The sequence below is a fragment of the Podarcis bocagei genome, assembly GCF_964188305.1.
Source record: "Podarcis bocagei genome assembly, chromosome: 14".
In the NCBI taxonomy this organism is placed as follows: Eukaryota; Metazoa; Chordata; class Lepidosauria; order Squamata; family Lacertidae; genus Podarcis; species Podarcis bocagei.
The window spans coordinates 55,049,958-55,073,237 of NC_138139.1; the positions used below are offsets into that span (position 1 = coordinate 55,049,958).

Here is a 23,280-nt window from a genome sequence, read left to right on the forward strand (position 1 = left end):
TGTGGATCTATCCCATGTGGGGATAATCCCAGTGCATCTCTAGCTAAAAAGCAGCTCCAACGACGAGGAAGTCAAAGACAGAGATAGTTCTGCTTGCCTTGTCCCTTTTGTTACCTGGACAGGTAAGGCCACGCCCACCTCTAGTCACATGCAAAGGATGTATGTCCCAGCCAGGAGGAAACAGGAAGTTTTCGACTGTCTGGACCAAACATTCCCCTGCATGTCCACTCTAGGAAAACAAGGAATGTTGTACTTGGCTGCTACGTATGTATCACACCCTAGACTCCCTGTATGGAAAGAGAACCCCAGAGCAACTGAGTCAGGGGATCCAAGCTGTATGCGTACACTTCCCCACCCCAAAAGAATAAAACCTTAATGGCCGGCCTGTTGCTTCTCACGCTCATGCGCTCTCTCTGCCACAGCAGGAATGCCAACTGTTACTTCGACATCGAGTGGTGCGATCGGCGCATCACCCTGAAAGCGGCAAACGGCAAATACGTCACAGCGAAGAAGAATGGGCAGCTGGCCGCCACGGTGGAGACAGCCAGTAAGGATTCTTTGGCTCTGGAAGTGGGGGGAGTTGGGGGGGCTTAGGTCCATGGGATGCCCAGGGTGAGTGACAGACAAAACCTTATTGCCCTAGACCAGAGATGGGGAGCCTGCAGGACTCCTCCAAATGAGGATGAATCCCACCCCCCCATCATCCCTGACCATTCACCCATTCCCAATTCCTATACAAGAATCCAATGTCTCTATTCAGACCAGGTCTCTCCATGGTTTTAAGTTTGGTAATAAGTTGCAATACCTGGAGCCCAGGGGTTGGGGGCCCAGCAGCAAGAGCCCCCACCTCCAGGTGCCCCTCCCCTGCCTTAAGCCATCAGCCTTGCATGCTCTCCCTGAAAAGCTACAACCTCTGGCTGAGTATTACTATTTTTAAAAAGCTTGTATCAATCAAGCCTGCAATAAACCCAGATGCCAACTTTACTGCCACATACACCCGGATGCGGGTGGCGCTGTGGGTTAAACCACAGAGCCTAGGGCTTGCCGATCAGAAGGTCAGCGGTTCGAATCCCCATGACGGGGTGAGCTCCCGTTGCTCGGTCCCTGCTCCTGCCCACCTAGCAGTTCGAAAACAAGTGCAAGTAGATAAATAGGTCCCGCTCTGGCGGGAAGGTAAACGGGATTTCCATGCGCTGTTCTGGTTTCGCCAGAAGTGGCTTAGTCATGCTGGCCACATGACCCGGAAGCTGTACGCCGGCTCCCTCGGCCAATAAAGCAAGATGAGCGCCGCAACCCCAGAGTTGTCTGCAAGTGGACCTAACAGTCAGGGGTCCCTTTACCTTTACACCCGGACAACACCATTACTGGCCCCAACAACATCAAACATACCATCTCAGGACTATTTAATTGCTCATCTTCTAACATTGTGTATGCCATCAAATGCCAACAGTGCCCTTCAGCTCTCTCTATTGGATAAACAGGCCCAACCCTACGCCAAAGGATAAATGGACATAAATCTGACATCAAGAATCACAAAACAGAGAAACCAGTAGGAGAACACTTCAATCTCCCAGGACATTCTATACAAGATTCTCAAAGTAGCTGTCTTATTGCAAAAGAATTTCAGAAATAGAGAAGAAAAAGAGAAGTTGCTGAATTGCAACTTATTACCAAACTTAAAACCATGGAGAAACCTGGTCTGAATAGAGACACTGGATTCTTATCTCATTATACATGATTAAGCTATTTTTGGCCATCTCATCCCTTGCTTTTTCCCGTTAACAGTCGTCAACAGGTTTACCACACCTATCAGCCAATCACCCATTCCCACTACCCTTCTGAGTAATACCCCTCCCCACCCTCTCACTATATTTAAGGGTCCGGTGACCTGTTTCAGTGTATCTGAAGAAGTGTGTATGCACACAAAAGCTCATACTAGGAAGGAATTATTTTTATTTTTTATCAGTCAAATCTTTAATACGGTCATAGACCTGCACAAGTAGAGGCGGTGGTACAGTCATTTAGAATCTATAAAATGTTTTGGAAAGCTCAAAAGTATTAAAACAGAAGGTATATCTAAAAGAATATAAGAATCTAAAAGAAGGGTTAGGAATGGATATGAAAGAGGATAAATGGTTAGTATATAAAAGACTACAACTATCAATTTAGAGAGCACTCTGATGTGAGGGTTCATTAAATCTAGTTTGTGGCACAGGTCATCATCCGTCGGATCTTGATGCTGCTGTGCAGAATCCAGAAACGTATGTTGTAGCAGGATTGGTATCTGACAGCAAGCGGGGAGACATAAAATTGTCCTGTGCGCCCTGGGTACTTACAGAGTCGTGGGGAGATGAGGCTAATACGAATACAAAAAGCTTGTATACAGTGGACGCTCCGGTTGCGAACGTGAACCGTGCGGGATGCACGTTTGCAACCCAGTGTTTGCAACCCATGTATGCGCACACACGGGTTGCGATTTAGCGCTTCTGCACATGCGCAAAGCGTGATTTAGCGCTTCTGCACATGCGCGACCGCTGAAACCCGGAAGTAACCCGTTCTGGTACTTCTGGGTTTCGGCGGTCCATAACCCGAAAAAAATGCAACCTGAAGCGTCTGTAACCCGAGGTATGACTGTATTTCTATCCGCAAAGGTATCGAGGCTGCATGCGGTGATTAAAAAGCCAGAGTAAAAATGGTGTTGTGATAACAGTAAGAAGGGAATTTCCGAGCAGCAGAATCGAAGGCCAGGAAATGCCCCGAGAAAGAAGAATGCCTCCTTCTTTTTAATCGCTGGCAAAACTTAAGAGGGGAAGCGCTTCCTTGGCATAACTGAATCCCGTTTTCCCGAGCGTTCTTCCTTCCTCTAAGACAGTACCAGAGTCTGACTGAGCCCAGCCAAGAGCGTCTGCCTGGTCCAGGACTGCTCTGGCGTCTGCAAGAGTTGGCCTTCCCCAACATGGCACTCTGCAGCTGTTTGGGGACTACAGATCCCATCAGCATAGCCCTGCTCCCCATCATGGCTGTTAAGGAGGGGGCTGCTGCTTAGAAGGAAGGTAACTTCTCTCGGAAGAGAGCCTCTGAGGGTCAAAGAGTCTGGGTAGGATCTCCTGGGAAAAGGTATATTGAGGCCCCAAGCTATGCAAGGCCTTGGAGGTGAAAACCGAGCGCTCAAGTCTCTATAGAGTCGTAAGGGATCCTGTGGGTCATCTAGTCCAACACACCCTGCAGTGTAGAAATCGCAACTCAAGCTTCCCTGACAGAGGAGCATGCAGCCTCTGCTTAAAAACCTCCAAGGAAGGAGAGTTCGCCGCTGTCCAAGATCTTTTGCCGCCAGGAAGTCCTTCCTGCTGTTTCCTTGGCCTGCAATTCGAACCCGTCTCCCGGGCCATGACCCTCCTTCTGTCTTCCCTGGTGGACAGGTGAGACGGAACACTTCCTCATGAAGCTGATCAACCGGCCCATCATCGTTCTGCGGGGGGAGCACGGCTTCATTGGCTGCCGGAAAGTGACAGGAACCCTGGATTCCAACCGTTCCTCCTACGACGTCTTCCAGCTGGAGTTTAACGACGGGGCCTACAACATCAAAGGTAGGGAACTCCTCCTTGGGGTGAGGGGCTTGGCTTTGGTTCTGCTAGCCCAGGGTTTCCCAAACATGGGCCTCCAGCTGTTTGTGGACTACAATTCCCATCATCCATGTCCACTGGTCCTGCTAGCTAGGGGTGATGGGAGTTGTAGCTAGAGACCCATGTTTGGGAAACTCTGGGCTCTAGGCAGGGCTGCATTGACGTTTGTCTGCTTTCCTTTTGAAAAGAGGAGCCACATTTCTCGCCCTCCGTGTCCCCCGAGGTACCTCTGCTACAGGCATGGCCAAACTTGGCCCTACAGCTGTTTTGGGACTACAGTTCCCATCATCCATGACCTGTTAGCAAGGGATGATAGGAGTTGTAGTCCAAAAACAGCTGGAGGGCCAAGTTTGGCCATGCCTGCTCTGGTACCACGTTGCTGGACTACAACTCCCAGCAACCTGACCCTTGGCCTTGCTGGGCACTGGAGTTTCTCTCAGCCCCCTCTGCAGGGGGGCGGCCATGTTAGCAACCCCTGGCGCTCAGTGTTCCAGGGAGATTCTTCCTCCGCGGAGCAGCGTGACCCCCTTTCCCTTCTCTGCTTCCAGATTCCACTGGGAAGTACTGGACGGTGGGCAACGAGGCCTCTGTCTCCAGCAGCAGCGACACGCCGGTGGACTTCTTTTTCGAGTTCTGCGACTACAACAAGGTGGCCATCCGAGTGAACGGGAAATACTTGAAGGGCGACCACGCCGGCGTCCTCAAAGCCTCTGCCGACACAATCGACCCCTCCACCCTCTGGGAGTATTAAATGCACTTTAGCACTTCCCTCTCTCGTTCCAAGCTCTCCATCCATCCAGCCACCCCCCCTCTCCCCCCCTCTCTCTGTGTCTCCCCTCTTCACTTTCAGTTGCCAATTTCTCTTGTTTTCCCTGTTCGGTTGCCTCCCTTCCTAAAACAGAGAGGCTCCCTTCCCCGCCTGTCCTGCTGCTTCTCTCCCGCCGTAGAAGTTTTGGGTTGATCTTGTCTCTTTGAAACTGGAAAAATGTAATTAACCTGCAGAAAACGGTGCACTTCTTGCGGGGTGTGTGTATGTATGTGTGTGTGTGTGTTGCTTTGTTGGAATACCAAACTTGGTCCTCTGAATTTGAAAGGGAATAAATCCCGCTAAAGTAGAGCAGCCTCTCTCGCCCCCTTTATTGGTATCTCCCCTGATGCCATTTCTGTGGGGCAATTCTAGTATTGACCTAAGCCAAGGAGCTAGTTTAGCGAAGCCTCTGCTGTTTCCGCTTTCTGCTTTCTTGGTTCAATGCTGGCCATGTGGATAAGCCTGAAAAGGGCTTCTCCCTTCTTCTGTAGCCAGTCAGGATTTGTCCATCTCTCTTTCCTCCTTGGCTTCCTTTTCCTTACTCAGGCAGAGAAGTCTTCTCCTGGCACACCCTGTCCCTCCATGAAGCGTCAGGGGGGACAGCCAGGTGGACGGTCTATGTGGGTGAAGTCTGAGAGTCAGTTTAGAGACCGACTTTGGCCAGCGAGTTAAGTACAGTTACTGAGGACTAGAAACTTTGCCCACGTTTTTAAAAGTCAGCGAGCTGCTTTTGGTGGACCACTGCTAAGTCATTCATCTCGTCGGGGGCTGAGCTTGAGGAAGAGCTCGCCCTCCCTTGCTCTTAGGTGCCCAGGGAGCATCTCTTGAGTAAAAAGGCTTGAAAGAACCGCACTGACAAAGCTGTGCCACTGCCTTACTCGCCCTCTCTGTGTCCCTCGGGTCCTGCAAGTTGTTGTTAAGAGCCCCTTTCCTCCCCTCTTTTATATTGCTGTCTTTGATATCTCGAAATAATAATAATAGAAGGGATCACAGCTACCTGTGAAATTACTGCCTGTCCATGAGGGCATCTGATAGATGTCAAACTGCACACCTGATCTGCACCAGGCCCTCTTCCTTGCCTCCCATAGGGGGTGGGGGCCGTGAAAGACCTTTATTTTACTCCTCCGTGCCTCCCAACAAGGAGCGGTTGGCCCCAGAGCCACGGACGGTGTCGTTTCCCTCTTCCTAAGTGACCCTCTCCTGGCTGGGACTTTGTGTCTCAAGGGGAGTCTTATCTCAGTTGTGTTTGTTTGGGTGCAAATGCAGAGCTTTGGGCTAGGAAGAGGCCAGGAAAGGTGGTGAAAGGGGGGGTGACACCCACATTGCAGAGGTCTTTGAGAAGGAGGCTCTCTACGCTTTTCAACCGCTTCCTGGACTCTGTGGGGGAAGCGAGTTGCCGCTCTCGATTCACAGGAATAGACAGCCTTTTTTAAAATTAGCAGCCTTTGCACAGTAATAGCACAGCACATTTCCTCCCCCCCCCCCCATATAACTGGAATCTCTGCCCTACCCCTTAAGTGTTCTTCACCAAGCGGTCTTTCGGAATTGAGGCATCGCTCTCCCATCTTGGGGGCTACCTCTTCTCTGCCCCCTGCAGCCCCTCACGTGCCTCTTCCAGGGTTTCCCCCCCAAGGCTGCTCTGAACCCCCTCTTGCCCCCCCAGCCGATTGCTCTGCTTGTGGGGTTCCTGGGGCAACCCAAGGTGACCAAACAGCGTGTTTCTTGTCTATTTATATATGCTCTCTCCGAAGAGCCCACCTCCACTGTCTGTACTAGATTTGCAGTATTGTATAATCCATTTGTAGCGTGTTGCTTAACTGTTCGGGAGTTTGGAAAAAGTCTTGTGTACCTTGGTTTGTTCTTCTGGGCTGCCTTTTTGGGGGGTCTCCTCCTTTCCCTCAGCCAACCCGGGGCCCTCCAGAGGTTTGGCACCCCAGCTCCCATCTGCCGTAACGTCATTCAACCACGTTGGCTGGGGCAAGTGGTCCAAAAACATCTGGATGGCGCCAGCTGTGGCTCTTTGCTTGGGCAGCCTCTGCCTGTTCCAGCACCCCGATTTCTCATGCACTGCAGAGGGAGGAAAAGATTCCCTTTGTGACTGAACTCCACCTGACCATCAACCCCCTGCAGCCACGGCTGGAGCCCGCCTGGGTTTTCCTGTTGCCAAAATTCAAAGCACCAGCCCTCCTTTTGCTCAAGGCGGGAGGACGCGACAAGCCTTAAACGTGCCACGCACCCTTTGCCACCTTCAGGGGCCTTTTCCGCACTTGGTGCTAAATTCTGGAGCAACTGGAATGATTTGCCTTACGGGGAAAGGAGGGTCACTTCTGGGGTGGCCCAGGAGCTCTGCGTGGATTTATCGGGACATTTTGGGAGTGGTGAAGTCCAGGGAATTCTCAAGGGAAACACACAGAGCTTTGGGGAAAGGGGGCGGCTGCCGGGGGGCTGAGTGTCTGCCACCCACCCCCCAATCCTTCAATACTTGCTGGCCTTCATACTTCATGCTGCACCCCCACCCCAAAACCCCTTATTTCATGGATGACTGTTTGAAACTTGTAACCCCAGCTGGCTTCTCCCATGTAACGATTTTTTAAAAGCCGAGAATCCTCCTTTCCTTTCTTCCTTGCCTGTTGTGGCTCTGAAAAAAACAGCTACTCACGTTCTGGTATATTTGGTTCAAGTTTTTTTCCCCTTGATATTTTTTTTTTTTGTAAGTGCCATTTGTATAACAAGCTTCAAATGGAGAAGTGACAAAATTAAAAACCTGCATTCAGATAAGGAACAAAAATGTGTCGTTTCTCTTCTTTTCCCCACCCCCCCAAAAAACCCTCCTATATCTATATCTATATATCCATACCATAAGTGTTTCTGGTTTGACTAAGCACACTTCAGAAATCCTACAAAGCTGATGCTGGTCAGTACAGACCAGCGTTTCCCAAACTTGGGTCTTCAACTGCTTTTGGGCTAGAATTCCCACCATCCCTGACCCAGACTGGTCTTGCTAGCTAGGGATGATGGGAGTTGTAGTCCAACAACTGCTGGGTTAGACAGTACTGAGCGGCATGCACCCACAGCCTGGCTCTATTTGAGACACCTTTTCCATGGGACAAGTCCTGTTGAAGCGCAAGTCCAAGCGCTCCATTGCCCTGGCCTTCCGCTTCGGTCGGTGAGCGCTGAACATGCTCCGTTCCCATTGGGCTGTGTTTGGGCCTTTCTCCCTTCAGGTCCCTTGAAATAAAAATGCCAAATCCCGAGTTCCTCAAAGCCTGCAAATCACTTCCCTTATGCACGACTCGTGCTATTTTGACCCCGTAAGCTTAGATGTGAACTCCTAAACACCCGAGGCAGAACATTCAGGGGGCATTGCGGACCCTGCCTGTTTGTGGTTTGACTAAGCACACCTGCATGTTAAAAGATGGACACCAAGGATCCCCGTCCTGGAATGCAAGAGCCACTCTGGCCGGCTGCTGCTAGGACTCCTCCAGCCCATAAGCATCCCCTGTCAGTTCGCCTTCCAACTGATGTCAGCGACTGGGCTAGACGACTGGAGAACTTTCAGAGACCTTCCAATCCTGGAAAGCGGGTCTCAGTGCACCGGACCCACAGCTGTGCATTGTGAGCACCAGACTCAGCATATAAGTAACAGGGAAGCTAGCCGTGAAGCGTAACTTCTTTTATTTCTAATAGCTACTACAAACTAGAGAACTACCGGCTTGCTTAAGTGTGTTACACCTCCCACTCCGCCATCTAGTCACTACATAGATAACACTCTCGCCACACACAGAATCAGGCACTCCTCCTTTCTCAAAACATCAGATCAGGAGATGCTTGCAATGGGAGGGGGTGAAAATATCAACATCCCCTGCCCCCAGTCTCTCTCAGGAGGAAGCGCTCAGCCCCCCTCACCTCTTTGATCCAAGAAGAGCATACCAAATTTTTTGCACCATAACACTCACTTTTTTCCTCCTAGAAAATAAGGGGAAATGTCTGTGCGTGTTATGGAGGGTATGCCTATGGGTGGCATGCCTACAGATTTTCCTCCTCTAAAGACTATGTGCGTGTTATGGCCCCCCCCCCCAGTCCATTATCCTGTTCTTAAAGGTGCCAATTTTGGAAACTCTTGAAGCAGGACCACAGCACAATAGCACACTCCCCTACTGCAGTTTCCAGCAACAGATATCACCCTCATCGTTAAATTGGTATACTGCTCGTCATCCACAAATCGCAGGGTGGTCCGCAACATAAAATTGCAATATTAAAACCACAAAATCCGTAGCAAAAATAAAAGCAACAAACCAATAGTTGCCCTCCCCCCCAAAAAAAACACACACATTTAAAAGGGCATCAGATGCCAATCACCCAAAGGTCTGGGAGAAGAGGAACGCTTTCATCTAGTGCCTAAAAACATAGTGAAGGTGCCGGCCGAAACTCCCTAGGGCCACCACAGAAAAGGCCCCGTTCTCGTGTTGCCACCCTCTGGCCCTCTCCTGGAGGCGGCACATGAAGAAGGGCCTCAGAAGAGGAGGATCACAGGGTCTGGCTTTAGAAGAGGATTGGACAAATTCACACAGACGACTAGCTACCATGGCTCTGCTCGGCTTCCATAGTTGGAGGCAGCAATTTTTCTGAATCCCCGGTTGCTGGAAACTGCAGGAGGGGAAGAGTTGCTTTTGTGCTCTGATCCTGCTTGCGGGTTTCCCATTGGAGCGTCTGGTCAGCTACTCTGGAGGACTAGAAGGCTCACCTTAGAATCATAGAATCATAGAATCATAGAGTTGGAATAGACCACAAGGGCCATCGAGTCCAACCCCCTGCCAAGCAGGAAACACCATCAGAGCACTCCTGACATATGGTTGTCAAGCCTCTGCTTAAAGACCTCCAAAGAAGGAGACTCCACCACACTCCTTGGCAGCAAATTCCACTGCCGAACAGCTCTTACTGTCAGGAAGTTTACAACCTTACAATCTTGTACTATGGTGCAGCAAATAACAATATTCAGATTAAAGTCTTTTGTAAGACCACGGCATCCACACGCAGAGAGGAGGTTGGCCGCTGCATCTCTGCATGATTTACTGTTCTGGATTTGCCTCCTTCCAGCAGGTGGTGGTGAGAAGGCCTGGTCTCAGCAATGGAATGGGGTGGGTCATTTAATAGCTCCTCGTGCAGAAAGCAGAAGAGCACAAGACAGCATGGCGCAATGCTTAGAACCACGGAACCATAGCATTGCAGAGTTGGGAGGTGCCCGGGGGTCATCTAGTCCAGCCCCCTGCCATTTGGGAATCCTAACTAAAGCATCCCTGATGGACGGCCATCCAGCCTCTGCTAAGAACATCTGCCTAGGAGGGAAGCCTCAGGAAAACACCAGAGAGCTGCTGGTCAGTTTCAGCAATACTGAGCTAGGTGGACCAGGGGGCTGACTCTAAGGCAGTTCCAAGACTCTGCAGGAATCCTGAGGAACCCCTACATTTGCCCAGTGCAGAGCGAGTAGGATCAGAGCAGCCTGCTAGGAGTTTGTGAAAAGGGGGGGACGGGTCCCCCAGGGCGGGGGTCTCCTACAATGCTGTTCTGCAGCAGCTTTCCAGACTGCAGCCGGTGTGTGAAAACGGTTGGTCCAGAGGTGTCTGAAAATAAGAAGCTGCAGCCGGGTGCTCCAGTCCTCGTTGCCAGTAGCAACTTGCTGGAGGTTCTTTTATTTGTGGCAGGAATCCGTTCTGCAGCCAGGCTCTGCTTCTCCCTGCAGAGCAAGGCTTGATGAGGGGCGTGGGGTCACCTCTCCACCACCCTTTGGGGAAGAAGGGGCAGCCTTGCTCTGATTTGTTGTCTGAGAGAAAGGGGGGCCACCCTCACCTTTGGGAGGGGAAAGCAGGCCTCCTGGCCAACAAGCCAGCCTGCTTTGGACAGCAATGCTGCTGAAACTGGTTGGTCACCATGAGGACAGGAGGCTGGATGAGATAATGGGGCTGATCCTGCAGGCTCTGTTATGCTCCAGTGTTGTGAAGCAAAGCATTTGGTCCCCTTTTGCTGGCAGGACTGTGAGATCCAAAGCAGTTCAGTCCTGCAAATGCATGGAGTGCAAGGAAACCTTGTCTCAGGGGTAGCCTTAAAACAAGCTCTGCTCAAACCCAGCTGAGCTCAACAGGGCTTGCTTGAGAGTAGACCCCGCGAGTCTCCCATTGGAGACCAACAAACTGGTTCCATAAGCAATTCCAGCCATCTCAGCTGTTGCACGAATTAACATTCATCGACGGCCCTTCCACTGGGCTGAGGCAGCCTTCCCAGATACTGCGTTGATGTTCTAAATGTGCAGCTGGACAAATGTTTTGTGCAGTGTCAGAAAAGTGCAGTGTGAAGCAAGTTTTTTTTTTTGTTTTTTTTTGCAGTTGGGCACGTGGAGTTTCTAAGGAACTGGGTTGTGCCGATAACAGAAATAAGGTGAGGAAAAGAATGTTAAAAATGAAGATGAAGGCCGGTTCCTATCACATCTCCCTAACCTGGCCAGGCAAGAGAGGCGGCCTTTGCCCTCTTCACCCCTCCTGTCCCCAGCACCCAGTTCATGGAGTTTGCATCTCGCCCCCCTCACCCCCTTTTCCAAGGCAGCCAAGCTGAACTCTGGCCCTCTTCTCTTGAAGAGGGGAAGGGTCTCTGACCATGGAGAGGGGCCGCCTGACGCTTTGATGCTGCAAGGAAGGAGGGAAGGGGACACCTTGGCTCTGAATAGCAGCTTGGGGGGGGGGCTTGGCTTGTCCTCCCTCCTCTTTTCCCTTCACCTCCCCCACCCCCACCTCCTTTATTTGAAGAGGTCAGGGAGAGAAAGGCAGGAAGAAAGACAACAGCCCCCAACCCCCTGCCCTGCTTGGGCCCAGACAGGCCTTTCTCCTCCACACAAAGGAAGCGCTTTCTGCAGCAGTGGAGGCTCCAGCAACCCACAGATCTGGCTAAAACTGACATGTCAGGAGGGGGGGGGATGTGTGCCACTCCTGTTAAGAGGAAGGAGCAACAGAGCTGCCCATTTTCAAATCAATTTGCAAATTAAAACACAAAAGCCTCCGTGAAAATTCACCGAGTTCCTCCTGATACGCAGATCTGTTTGCAACTGTCATTTTTGCTTATTTGAACAAACCTGGTAAATCTGGGGTCGGTCTCGCTTCCGAGTTTGAAGAGACGCCCGAGGAAATCAAAACAGGGCGGATGGAGGAGAGACCCTGAAATGAGCTCTCTCCAGTCGTATTATGCAGAGGATCAGGCTGTCAGAGTGGAAGGCAAGGTGTGGGGGGGGCTGACGGGGGGGGGGAGAGGGATGCTCCTGCCCTTTGAGCTAATCTTGCTGGATGTGCCCGTCACTCATCCACACACACACAGCTGCACATCCATTTAATGGGGGCAGATCTCTTTCCTCGTGGGGAAGGAAAGGCCACGTTACAACCTATTGCTCTTTACCCTACACTGGCAAACCAAGGCGAGGGAGCAGATCCCCGGCCCTCTCCAATTCTTGCAAAGGAGGGGGCATCAGAATTCCCCACCTGGTGAGGCGGGGAGAAAGAGATTTACCTTTAAAAATGAATAACCCTCCAAATGACATGAACTGCATCACATGGAGAGATTTCAGTGCTGGGAGTTGGGATTTATTAGGACTGGCGTTTAGGGATGGAATCAGAAGAACTCTACTCTGCAAACACCCTGGTTATTATGGTTATATTATGGGTATCTTCTGCAACACATTGGCACAATGATAGGGCATCCATGGCAGATTTATCCTGCTTTAGCTTGTTCCACTATGGCATTGTTGCTCCCCAGAGGAGTCATGGCAAGAGGAAATCAGGACGAAAATAACCCAGAACATTTCCCGTGTAAGAAGCTACAGGATTTCAGAGGAAGAGTCTCTTGGATCAGACCAATGGCCCACCTTGTCCAGCGTCTTGTTCTTGCAGCGGCTGTTCAAATGCTTTGCCACCTATAACCACAAACAACGAAAGGTGTGGAGAAAACCAGAAGCCAGGTTGGGGGGGAAAGAAACAGCCACCCAATGAGAGTGCACAAGGTTGTTGTTTTAATTACAAAAAATTCAAATTACAATATAATACAGAGACTTTTTACACACAGAATATTAGAACGGTTTCCTACCAGAAGGTAAAGAAAAAATATTCTTTTTTCCTTTCTTTATTAATAAACCACTTATTCGTTTTTAAGCTATTGTTATACAAAGTTGCAGGACATGCACAATTTTCCCTCAATAGGGTTTGCTCTTTTTTCCCATTTCTTTTCTTTTTTTGCGAAGTGCAAATACTAGATTTCTCTCTCCACCTTTTAAGGCAAGTTAAATGTGACACTGCAAATTTGATAATAGAAAGTACCTGTTAAAATGTCAAGCTTGGGGTGTACAAAATACACACTTCCCTGTGTCTACCCGTAAAGAGAGATGAACTTTTTTTAATTAAAAAAAAAAAGCCACAAAGGAAAATGCAAATACAAAAGAAGAGAGGAGGTCGTAAGAACCTGGAGCCCACAGGGGCATGTGACAGCAGCCTTTGCTAACTGCTGCCTAGCCAGATGTTTTGCACCACAATGCGCAGCCAGGAGGGCCATATTGTATAATCATCACAGCTGTACTAGCTGGGGCTGATGGGAGTTGTAGTGCAGAACAACTGGAGGGCGCCCTGTCCAGGAAGCCTGGCTCAAGCTCAAGGGACTTCAATGTTGCCCATGCTAAGCCGTCCTGGTTTGCAGGACGTTTCCGGGCGGACCTCTTCAGGCTATTTTTTTAAAAAACCCCTATGCAGGAAAATAGCACGGCAGGGGGAAGTGGCCACACCAGAATCCTTGCGCTTGCTAGCTTTATGCGTGCAAGGATTTTTTTAAAAAAAAAAAATTGAGCAGAGAAGCGTTCTGTCATGAGAGGCCTCACCTGCGTGGCCAGGTGGTGCGGCCTGGACAGAAGCACAGCGCTGCAGTGAGAAGCCGGCCTTCATACTACGTCACAGCACGGGGGCAACGCTCTCCCACGTCAGACACATAGGTTTGGTAAAGTTTCCCTGGCCGAAGTTCAGAAAACCCCTCGCAAAGAGGCGATGCTCTCCCCATGCGAAACTTGGAAAAGGCAACCAACATATATCCGAAGTTAGGATTCATCCTGGGATACCTGCAAGAAAGGAAATCCTGGCCCCCTAGGGGCCTCTTCCCTGCAGATGGCTGCCCTTTCTCCCCAACGTGGTGTTCTTAACACGGGAAGGAACCGAGGACCAAAATCCGCTTGAAGGGATGGGGGGGCTCATTGTTTAGGACGAAGTCGCGCAACCCCAAACAAGACGTTGCAAGGAGAAAGGCGAAATGCTCAAGGGGACGCTTCCACTGGGGGGGGGGGGGAGGCAATTGAACAAGGCTGTTCAAGAAGTGCCAGGAGATGGACCTTGGCATCTCTGTTCACAATCATAGGCTAAGGAGGTCTTTGCTTCAGGCTTACACATCAAAATGATGTGTAAAATAATTTTTTAAGTCAGCATGGACCCCCAGAGGTTTTCTCCGTTGCTCGTGGGCAGGCAAAGAATGAGGAAAGAGTGTTTCAGTTTCAGATGCAGTAAAAAAGGCACCATCCTTTCAGTCAAAATGCCTCAATTTCCCAAGAGGTGGATTATTTTACTCAGAGCACCAGAATGACGGGAGGCAGAGGCCAAGGAGCCATTCAGCTTGGGCGGGTATCTTTCTTCAGTATTTTGTCTATGCAAAGAGGAGGACCCCTGGCCAAATAAAAAACCTCACTGAAAGGGGCACCAAGTGGGGATGGGGTGGGGGGTGGAGGAATAGGCCACCCCATTCATGCTAAATGGCTTTTGAAATCCACTGGATATGAAGAACAGCAACAGCTGAGCTTCCAATCTCTGGCTAACAGGAGCTGCTGCCACCCAAGTCTCCATCTCTACAGGAAGCAGCCTGAAATGAATGGAGGCTATGAACTAAAGTCAGCACAGAAAATGGGGAGATGGTGAAGGGCCTCGGGCCTCACGGGTCCAGCAAACTGCAATGAAAGGTCTCCAGTCGTACTAAGGCCACAGCAGCCAGCTTCAACTGCCCCTCTGCCTGCTCCCAACTACCTTCACTCAAGTACAAACATCCGCAAAGACCTTCCAAAATGCTACGGTTTAGAGATAACAAATGGTAAACTTCATGTGAGCTGGTCAAAGCAAAGGGGAAGAGAGCACACTAGCTTAACAGCAGGGAAACGCCATTGTTAGGACCTGCTTTTGGCGTGCAAGGATCTGATCGGTCAGCGTTAGGAAGGCTCTAACCATCTTGGGAAAGGCACCCAGGGCCCTTGCATATGCCAGGGCGATTCTGCAGCCTAGGCTGGCAAAAACGTCAAGCTCCTTACCCGAAGTTGAGCTTTGCCTCTGAGCACTGGCCACTCTGGGGGGCCCCACACTCTGCACAGCCAACACAACCACTGTGAGCGCGTCAGAATTCCCCAAGACAAAAAGGGATGCAAGGTCCTCACCCGCATCTTTCAAGACACATGGACACAGAATCCGGATGTCCCGGCACAACTGTCCATGTGCACATGAATGGGCCGGGAGGCAGGAAGGCCACCCGTGCTTCATCTGCAACCTGGGGGACGCTGCCTCCCCAGGGAAATTGTGCCTGCTGCATAGAATGTGGACCTGGCCCAGAGCACAGAGCGCGCAGGAGCTTCTCCTCCCAGCGAGACCCACAGAAGGGGAGCCAAAGTGACTGGGGGAAGAGTCAATGCCACTGGGCTTTAGTCCATGGGAACCTCATGCACACTGCAGAAGCAATCCTGGAAAGGCAGTGCCAGTGGACAAACTGGGAGCGATGCACCAACACCAAGCGCTTTCAGAAGCAGCTTCCCTTATCCATTAAACCGCAGGATGGCACCCACAGGCCACCTCTCTGTCTACAGCTGTGATACAAGAGGGGTTTCTTTCATGCATAGCTGGTTGCTGCATGCACTCCCACACGCCCAACGCTTTCCAAAAATATCGCCAGCGGCCCTCCCATCCTTTCTTTCCTGACAGCTAGCCCTGCCTGCTGATGTTGCTTTTCTCCAAACACAGCACCACCTGCATGTCCGGCAATTGCTACATCAAATAATCTTTTGTTTTAAAGTTAAGGTGCTAGTGTCAAAACCTGAAGGGAAATCAACCCAAGAGCACTTGGCCAGCTGTATCCTGACACCTTTTAAGAATCACTGAACAGGAGCAGCAGTGGCGACAAACAGCATGATTTTAAACTACGGCAAACATGGAACAGTCAACGCAATGGAACTTTTAAGCCAACAGGTTACACAGAACGAACTAGGAATGCAGGTATTGCCAGATTCATCCGCAGCACACACACACACCCCTCCCTGCACACCTGTCCTACAGGCAGATGTTCTCTCTCTGCAACAAAGGAGTCATGGTTTCACTTTTGTTACACACTCCCTCAGCTATTCCCAACCTCGTGCCCTCCCGATGTTATAGGCTCAGGCCCCCAGCCAGCCTGGCCAATGATCAGGTGAGGCTGGAGTTGCAGTCCAGGAGAGCACCAAATAAAATGAGTGGGAGGGACTGAAACAGATTAGTTTCCAAATGAATAGGTGGTGCTGCTTGGGTACGTATTGCAAGGGAAGAGGGGAGGGCAGGAGGCAACAGCATCCCCACGGCTACTGGGAGAATTGTTTTGGTTGCCTCTCAGGGTTTAAGGTTTGCCCGTTTTCAGTGCCCTGGTGGAGCTCACGCAGGGAGCTCCCAAATCCATGAGCAGCCTTCCATTCAAGGGGGAGGGGGACCAGGATAGGAATGAGGGGAAAGGGGGAAGCTGCCATATTTGGCTTTGTCTGGGCCCCATAGTCCCAGGACTACGAAGGTCAAAAGGGAAGGTCGGGGGAGAGAAGAGCCCAACTCAGAACTGGTTCCACGCCCCCACTCCACCCCAAAGATGCTTTATCGTAATACTTCTAAAAGGAAAACAGACCCAGAATTTCAAAGAGTAAGTGTGAAATGTATTTATTATTAAGCAAAAGGGTGGTTGGAAATTCTTCTCCATTGGAGTTATTTTCTGTAAGTTGCTCATAATCCTAGCAAATGAAAGCATCCATGTTCATAGTTTTGCGGGAAAAAAGTGTTTCAAACGGCTGGCGTTAAGTCAGGCGGACAGGATGTGATCCAGTGCTCATTCCTGCCGCGCTCGCCGCACAGCCGCCTTAGAGTGTGGATGGACCTGACGTGTTGTTGTGCGAGAAGTGGTCGGTATCTGGCAACGGAGACCCCTCCTTGAAGCAGAGGCAGGACTGCAGAGCTCTGGAGTTCCGCAAGTCATGCAGAAGGTCAGTTCACTCCACAGAAGTCCTCAGGCACATGGGAGCCTTTGAAGGACAGGCTGCAACCGGCTATGCATTTGCCGGCGTTGGTACAAAACAGCCCTTAAGCCAAGGGTGGGGAATCCATGGTGGTCCTCCGGAGGCTGCTGGACTACAACTCCCATCAGCCCTCTGGGCATGGGAGCTGGAGACCAACAAACCCTCTTCCACCCTGCCTGGAATAATCCAACTGGAAAGCTTCAGGCTGAAGGTTTCCACAGCCGAGTGCGGTGGGTCAGCGGCTCAAGAGTCCAAGGAAGCCTTTGCACATACGCAGAGTGCCCAGGAGCGCTTGGGTCATGACTGCCCTGCCCCAATTAACGAGGGCTCCACTGGCCTCGTGCAGCTCCATATATGCAGGAGCAACTCTGCGATCTTCTGGGAGCTGGAAATGCCTTTCAAGTGTACAGGGGGGAATTCCTTGACCTCCAAGCCTGCAAGATGCCCCAGAGTGCTTCAGACCACAACTAGACAAGTCAACGAGCAGGTACTCCCAACATGCTGAAGACCCCAAACAGCAAAGCACACCGACCACAACACCAGAGGAGGCAGAGGCTCGCCTGTGAAGCCAGCCAACGCTCACCCGGTTCCTTCCAAGGATTCCAGACACGTCACCACCCACACCGCCCTCCCTGCAGCTGTACCAGGATTCAACCCACAAGGCTTTCCATGTGCAATGCAAAGCCCAGCAGGAAGCAGTCACGGAGGCAACGCACCCCAAAGCCATAGCACTGCTAAGCCCTAGGCCCAGCACCAGAGGTTTGGCTCACACACTTGAGAACTGTTCCAGCCACGGAAGCTGCATTTATTTTAAACAGATGTGGTCTCACGTTACATTGAGCTGTGCTGAGTGACAGCAAGTCTTCAGTTTGGCACCTCGGAAGAATCAGAGGCCTCTGATATCTCTTTGAAAAGCCCGACCCACCAACACACTGAGTCTGGGAAGGCTGGGTTGCAGCCAATGCGAGTCCTGCTCAGAGTGGAGCCATTGAACTTCATGGACACGGCCAACTTAGGTTCACTGGTTTCAACGGGTCTACTCTTGAGTAGGACTTAGTTGGCTGCAACCCACCGCCTGACTCCTGTGCCAAAGGCACAAGATGGTTGTGGTGGGAAGAGCTCTGCTGGGGTTTCTTCCTGACCTGAGGGCCACAGAAGCTGCCAATCTGGTGTTTGCAACGGCCTCTGCCAACTTCTGCTTGCCTCGGTAGTTTCCCATCAAGGTTTTAATTTGCCCGTCAACCACACCGGTCAAAATCTGTAGCTGGGCAGAGCTGAACCTCCTACCTGATTCTTTCCCGCTCTCAGCGCCGTTTGGGCAGGCAAGAGAAACTGTGTTTTGGCACGTGGGTTCGAGTTGTCACTGCCTCTTGCCAAACAGGCTCCCTGCACCCCCTGCCTACCTCACTGAGCGGAGAACTTCCTTCCTAGACGAGCGGCGGAAGCAAAAGGGTGCCAGGGCGAGCCTCCCGTCCCTTCCGCCTTCCGCAGCAGAGACTGGGCAGCAAAGGTGCTGATCTTGCCTTGGGGGACGAGAAGACCGGAGGGGCGCCCAGGAGCGTGTTCAGCGCTTGCAGTTTACGGGGAAAGTGGAGAAGAGAGGAAGGGGCGGGCTGCGTCAGCCAGTGTGTGGACTTTCCCTGCAGAGACTTCCCAAAGTCCTGGCGCCGCCCTGAGCCGGGTCAGAACCGGTGCCGCGGCTGTGGGCCAAAGTGCATCGGGAGGTTGTGCTCCAGCGGCAGGTTCACCTGGGGGAAGTCGTAGTTCACCCGCATGTTGGGCAGGGGGGGCACGTAAGGGGCAGGGATGGGCCCCATGTTGATGTGGCCAATGTTGTTGTAGAGCGGGCGGACGGGGGGCATGTTCAGCGGGTAGGCGGGGTGCACAAACGGGTAAGGGGGCATTTGGTGGTGGAGGTTCTGTGGGACCGGCCTGGGGATGGCTTCGATTCGTGGGATTTTCTCCGCAGGCTTCTCTGCCGGGGGCCCAATCCGCTTGAAACTGTTTTCTAGAGGAGGAAAGAGAGACAACAACGTGGAGGGCAGGTAAACAGCAGAAGCAGCAGAAGCAGCTTCAACCTTTAAAGCGATGGGGGCAGGGAAGGGCCAGCCTGACTCCCCCAGATGTTTATGGACCCCTAGGCCAATGGCGGTCAGAAGAATCGAGGGGTCCGGCAGCAGCTAGAGGAGAACCAGGCTGGCTCGGATTGAAATCCGTTTGGAAAAATCTTTCTGAGTTATCGAAAAAGTGCAATGATTAACCGAGCAGCAGATTTAAAACTGTATAAATCCTACAGAACTTTAAAGAACACCAGACAAGATATTCTCCATTTTCTAATACTGCTGCTATAAGAGATGCAGGCAACCCCCATGCTTCCTGCTTTAGGTCTACGGCTTTTGCTCATGATGCATTTTAGTCCATCAACTCATGCAATGAGCCAATTAAAAAAAAAAAAAAAAACCAGTTTCCCCCTATGTCACATATATAATTTAAAAAGAAGTAATTTTGGTGAACTCAAACTTATTACAGTGGTACCTTGATTTGCATATGTTTTGGATTACAAGCATGTCAAACCCGGAAGTGCATGTCCTGGTTTGCAACCTTTTTTTTGGAATACAGCCCCCCCTTTTTTATTACAAAAAAATAATAATAATTGGAGGCCCCATTGGCAAAAGCACGCCTTGGGTTACAACTTGTTTTGGTTTACAAACAGACCTCCAGAATGGATTATCATTGTAAACCAAGGTACCACTGTACTTGCCATTGGAATTCCCCTTTCTCAATCCTTTTCTCCAAATGTAATCTTCGGCTAAAACCCCACGGTGGTTGCAATGCTCTGCTTTTTCTGCAGAAGACTTGCATGCCCCGTATACAGGCCTGGCTGAAACCTGCCTGCCCAAACTCTGGCAGTGCAGCTGAGGTTATCCCATTATGTATTCTTCTGTTTCTATACTTTAAACTGTTCTGCGACCCTCAGATGAAGGGCAGTATAGAAGTTAAATAAATGATGATGATGATGATGATGACTACACACCCCTTGAGGCTACAGAATATCCCTAGGATGCTGAATTGTGCAAACTCTACCAGCTCATTTTCATTTAAAGTTTGCAAGATCAACCAACAGGCAGACAGCCGACCAGCCAAGTGTGTCTTGTGTGGGTAATCATGGGGCATAGGCAGAAAGCGCTTTTTGGAATTGGGGCTGCTCTGTTCCCCAGGGACCCCCATCGAGCTCTGCCTGTTAAGGGGGGAGGGGGAGGTACCACCCACCTCCGTTTTTCCTCTTTTGCTCCTCTTCAGCTTCCTTCTGAATCTCCTGGATTATCTTCTCATCATCCTCCTAGAAAGGACAGAAACAAACAAAAGCGTCAGCGAGGCTGTTTTCTCTCAACGCCCAAACAGACAAAGAAGGAAAATCGAATTTCCGTGCCGAAATCTGCAGTGAGAAAATCTGAATTCTGCAAATTGTGCAGAAATATGCAAACCCGAGAGACTTCTGCCAATTTTGCATGCATTTATTCTGCAGAAGCGTGTTGCTGTTTATATTATTTTCCCCGGCTATTATTAGAAATCTTGCTCGGCAACCGCATCTGGTTCTCGAGATCACCCCGGACACTTTGAGGCCTGAGGGCCAGGGCCTTATTCGAAGAAAAGGAGACGGAGGAGGAGGTTTGCAGGAATCTGAATTTGGTAAGCAGCGAATAACCACTTCCTGTGGAAACTGAGCACCGTTTCAGCCAGCCGGGTCGCTCTAAGCCCCGGCTGCCACGAAAAAGAGGTTCGGGTGGACGCCTCTCCAGCGCTGTGGGTGCAGACGGCCGGCTGTGCAGCCGAACACCTTCAGCAACATCTTGGACTGCATTTGAAACGGGGGGGGGGCAAGCAGCAGGTGCGCGGCCACACTGCTGACAACTTGCTGTGCGCTTGCACGAATCCTCACCCACACCGTGGAGCGTGACTAAGCCGCTTACAGGCAGAACACTGATCCTGCCGCAAAGCTTGCAAGACTGACGAAGCAGATGGCAACAAGCGGCGCCTCCCCCCAGCCCTGCCAAGGAGCAGCTGGAGCGATGCTAATCCTTTAAATGGCACCCAAGCGTGAAATGTTCAGGGGGCGGCTCCAGCTCCCAGAGAGCCCCACAGCCGGGCTGCCTGGGAGAGGCTGCCTGCCATGGTGGAGGAGGCAGGCCTTGAATAATCAGATTAAGAGGCTCAATAGGAGCAGAGCTAGAAACTCGGGTCTATAAACTAGGCGCCAAATGGCTCCTGAATCCAAGGTTGCGGTCGCCAAAATGGAAGGTCTAGTTGCCATTTTGGGACAAGACGGCTTGAAAGCCTCATTTTTGAAATGATGGTCTGACTGTGATGGATTCTCAGTTAAACATCTGGCCGGTGCAGATGACAACCTTGAGCTAGGTGAAGAACTTAAAAGAAGAAAAGTCACTTGATCTAGGGGCATTCCCCATCTATATTGGCTTCTTCCAACCTCTTTTTTTTAATGGCGACATGGACCATTCGTAACATAGGAATATTCTTCACAACTGTGAGCAGGGCAGCGGGGGAAGTGAAGACAAGTGACAACGATTCACTGTGACGTTGTTTGCTGCTCCTGCTCCTGCCACACAGAATTTCTCTGCCTGCTTGCTCAGTTGGCTGGGCAGGGGCGTCTCCCATCTGCAATGCCTATGACATATGCTGGGAGAAGGGGATTAACCAAGGCAGGCAGGAAACAAAGAGTCCCCACCCTCACTCTGTCCAACGATAGGACCGGCCACAATCGCCAACACTGCTTGCCAGCCTAGACCGCACACTCTCTCCAAAACAGGGCCATCCTTACTCTGTTCTCCTTTCTTTCCATTCCTCTACCTCACCCCTCTGCATGTCCCCACATTCCAAAGTCCTCAAAAAACCTCAATTTTGGAAGCCTGCCCAAAGTTACATCTTAAAAATTTATGCAGAGCATAGGATCAGGGGGACAGAAAGTGAGAGAGAGAGAGAGAGATGTAGACTGCAGAAGTAGTTGGAGGGAGAGTCTGGCTGCCTTGCGAGATGCAAAGAACTTCAGCACAGCTTGTTTTCATTTCCCCCTTTTAATCTCTTCCTGTATTCCACCCGCCCCGCCCCCCCCCCCCGTCCAATGTGGAAAACGCTCTGGATTTGGAGAGTGCCCTGGGACACTCCTGCAAAATGTGCTGTCTTTGCATAAGACATGGATGGATGCAGGAGGCTTGCCAGCTTCCAGATTTGAATCTGGTGAAGCCCAGCACATCTCGAAACTCTGCCAAGTTTCCCCGTCCTGCTTTCTGGCGGGAGGAGCTCAGCACCCCACCAGCGAGGAGAAGTCTTCTGTCCAGCAAGGCTGGTGCCCTCAGCCCAATTTCTTTCCTGAGTCAGCAGGCTGCCTCCAAAAGGCTTTCCAAAACAGAGACCCTGTGGATCGTTGTTAGCGGACAGCCACTCGAGGAAAGCCTTTGCAGTCACGACTCTGACCCAGTCGTATCGCGCATCTGCTTTACAAGTGGGTAGGGGGCGAACGTCCCGCTTTGGGCCACGTGGCCTGATCCTGGATGTGAGAAGGTGCCCCTGAGGCACTAATCCCAGCTGAGAACTGTAATCAAGTTTGGTATTTAAAGGGCAGAGATTTTTTCTCCCACTACAAGCTAGCACAGCAAAAGCTGAGAACAAAGGGCAGCAAAATCGCCAATTACTGTGATTGTGAAATATCACAGACCAGAGCTCTTCCTTCGCCATGGCCTTTGGCTGTGCTGTTACGGCAGAGGTGCCACAGAAAACTGCATTATTTCTGTTATTGCTGTTTCAACAGACTATTGTTGGTGCTACTCTGGAATTAATCCCATCAGCACCACTGGAAGAACAACAACACAGGACAGTTCTCTCTCATACACACACACGCAGAGCAGAGCAGAGCCAGGCAGCTGCTTTCCTCAAATTCCCTTTCCCCCCAAATCAGAGCACGATACGCCCTGCTGGATCTGACTGACCACAAGCCCTAGAAAGATTTTCGTGAGGATAAACCGTGTGGCTCCCTCCTGCCCCCGACCTGCACTTGGAATTCCTTAGAGAAACGGTGTGATGCAGTGGTGACAGGGAGGAGGCCTGCATCTTGTCAGGTTCTGCTGGAGCAACGCAGAGCAAGTCACCTGGGACTGCGCAGGTGTGACTGGGAGCCAGCTGCAGGCTCAGAGTGGACGGGGGGGTGGACTCTGTCAGCTCCCCACTGAAGCCACTATGGGGAGAATCCCCCGCTGCAGCCACACTGTATGGTTTTCCTGGAAGCTTGTGGATTTGCTAATAATAATAATAATAATAATTTTTAAAAAAATTTATACCCCGCCCTCCCTGGCCAGAGCTGGGCTCAGGCCGGCTAGCACCAGTAAAATTACAGTAAAAATATAATAGGGGGGGAAAACAAATTTAAAATACAGGTTAAAATGCAATTTAAAATGCAGCCTCATTTTAAAAGTAGCCCATGGATCAAA

The 23,280-nt window shown here is 50.9% G+C and overlaps 2 protein-coding genes across 3 annotated transcripts in view; one reads left to right on the plus strand and one right to left on the minus strand.

Annotated features, from left to right (window-relative positions):
* Positions 1–7,209, plus strand: part of FSCN1 (fascin actin-bundling protein 1) — a 41,648-nt gene extending 34,439 nt beyond the window's left edge. The window contains exons 3-5 of one of the 2 annotated variants that reach the window (XM_081169603.1): positions 423–547; positions 3,420–3,587; positions 4,172–7,209. In XM_081169603.1, the coding sequence (XP_081025729.1) occupies positions 423–547; positions 3,420–3,587; positions 4,172–4,374 (496 nt within the window). In that variant the 3' untranslated portion in view covers positions 4,375–7,209. The remainder of the gene's footprint in view (positions 1–422; positions 548–3,419; positions 3,588–4,171) is intronic. The other variant, XM_081169604.1, reaches the window with a different exon arrangement.
* Positions 7,210–12,455: 5,246 nt separating this feature from the next.
* The window catches only part of RNF216 (ring finger protein 216), an 88,770-nt gene continuing 77,945 nt past the window's right edge, over positions 12,456–23,280 (minus strand). The window contains exons 16-17 of the mRNA XM_081169440.1: positions 20,051–20,120; positions 12,456–18,788 (exon numbers count right to left, since the gene is read on the minus strand). Of these exons, the coding sequence (XP_081025566.1) occupies positions 18,463–18,788; positions 20,051–20,120 (396 nt within the window). The 3' untranslated portion in view covers positions 12,456–18,462. The remainder of the gene's footprint in view (positions 18,789–20,050; positions 20,121–23,280) is intronic.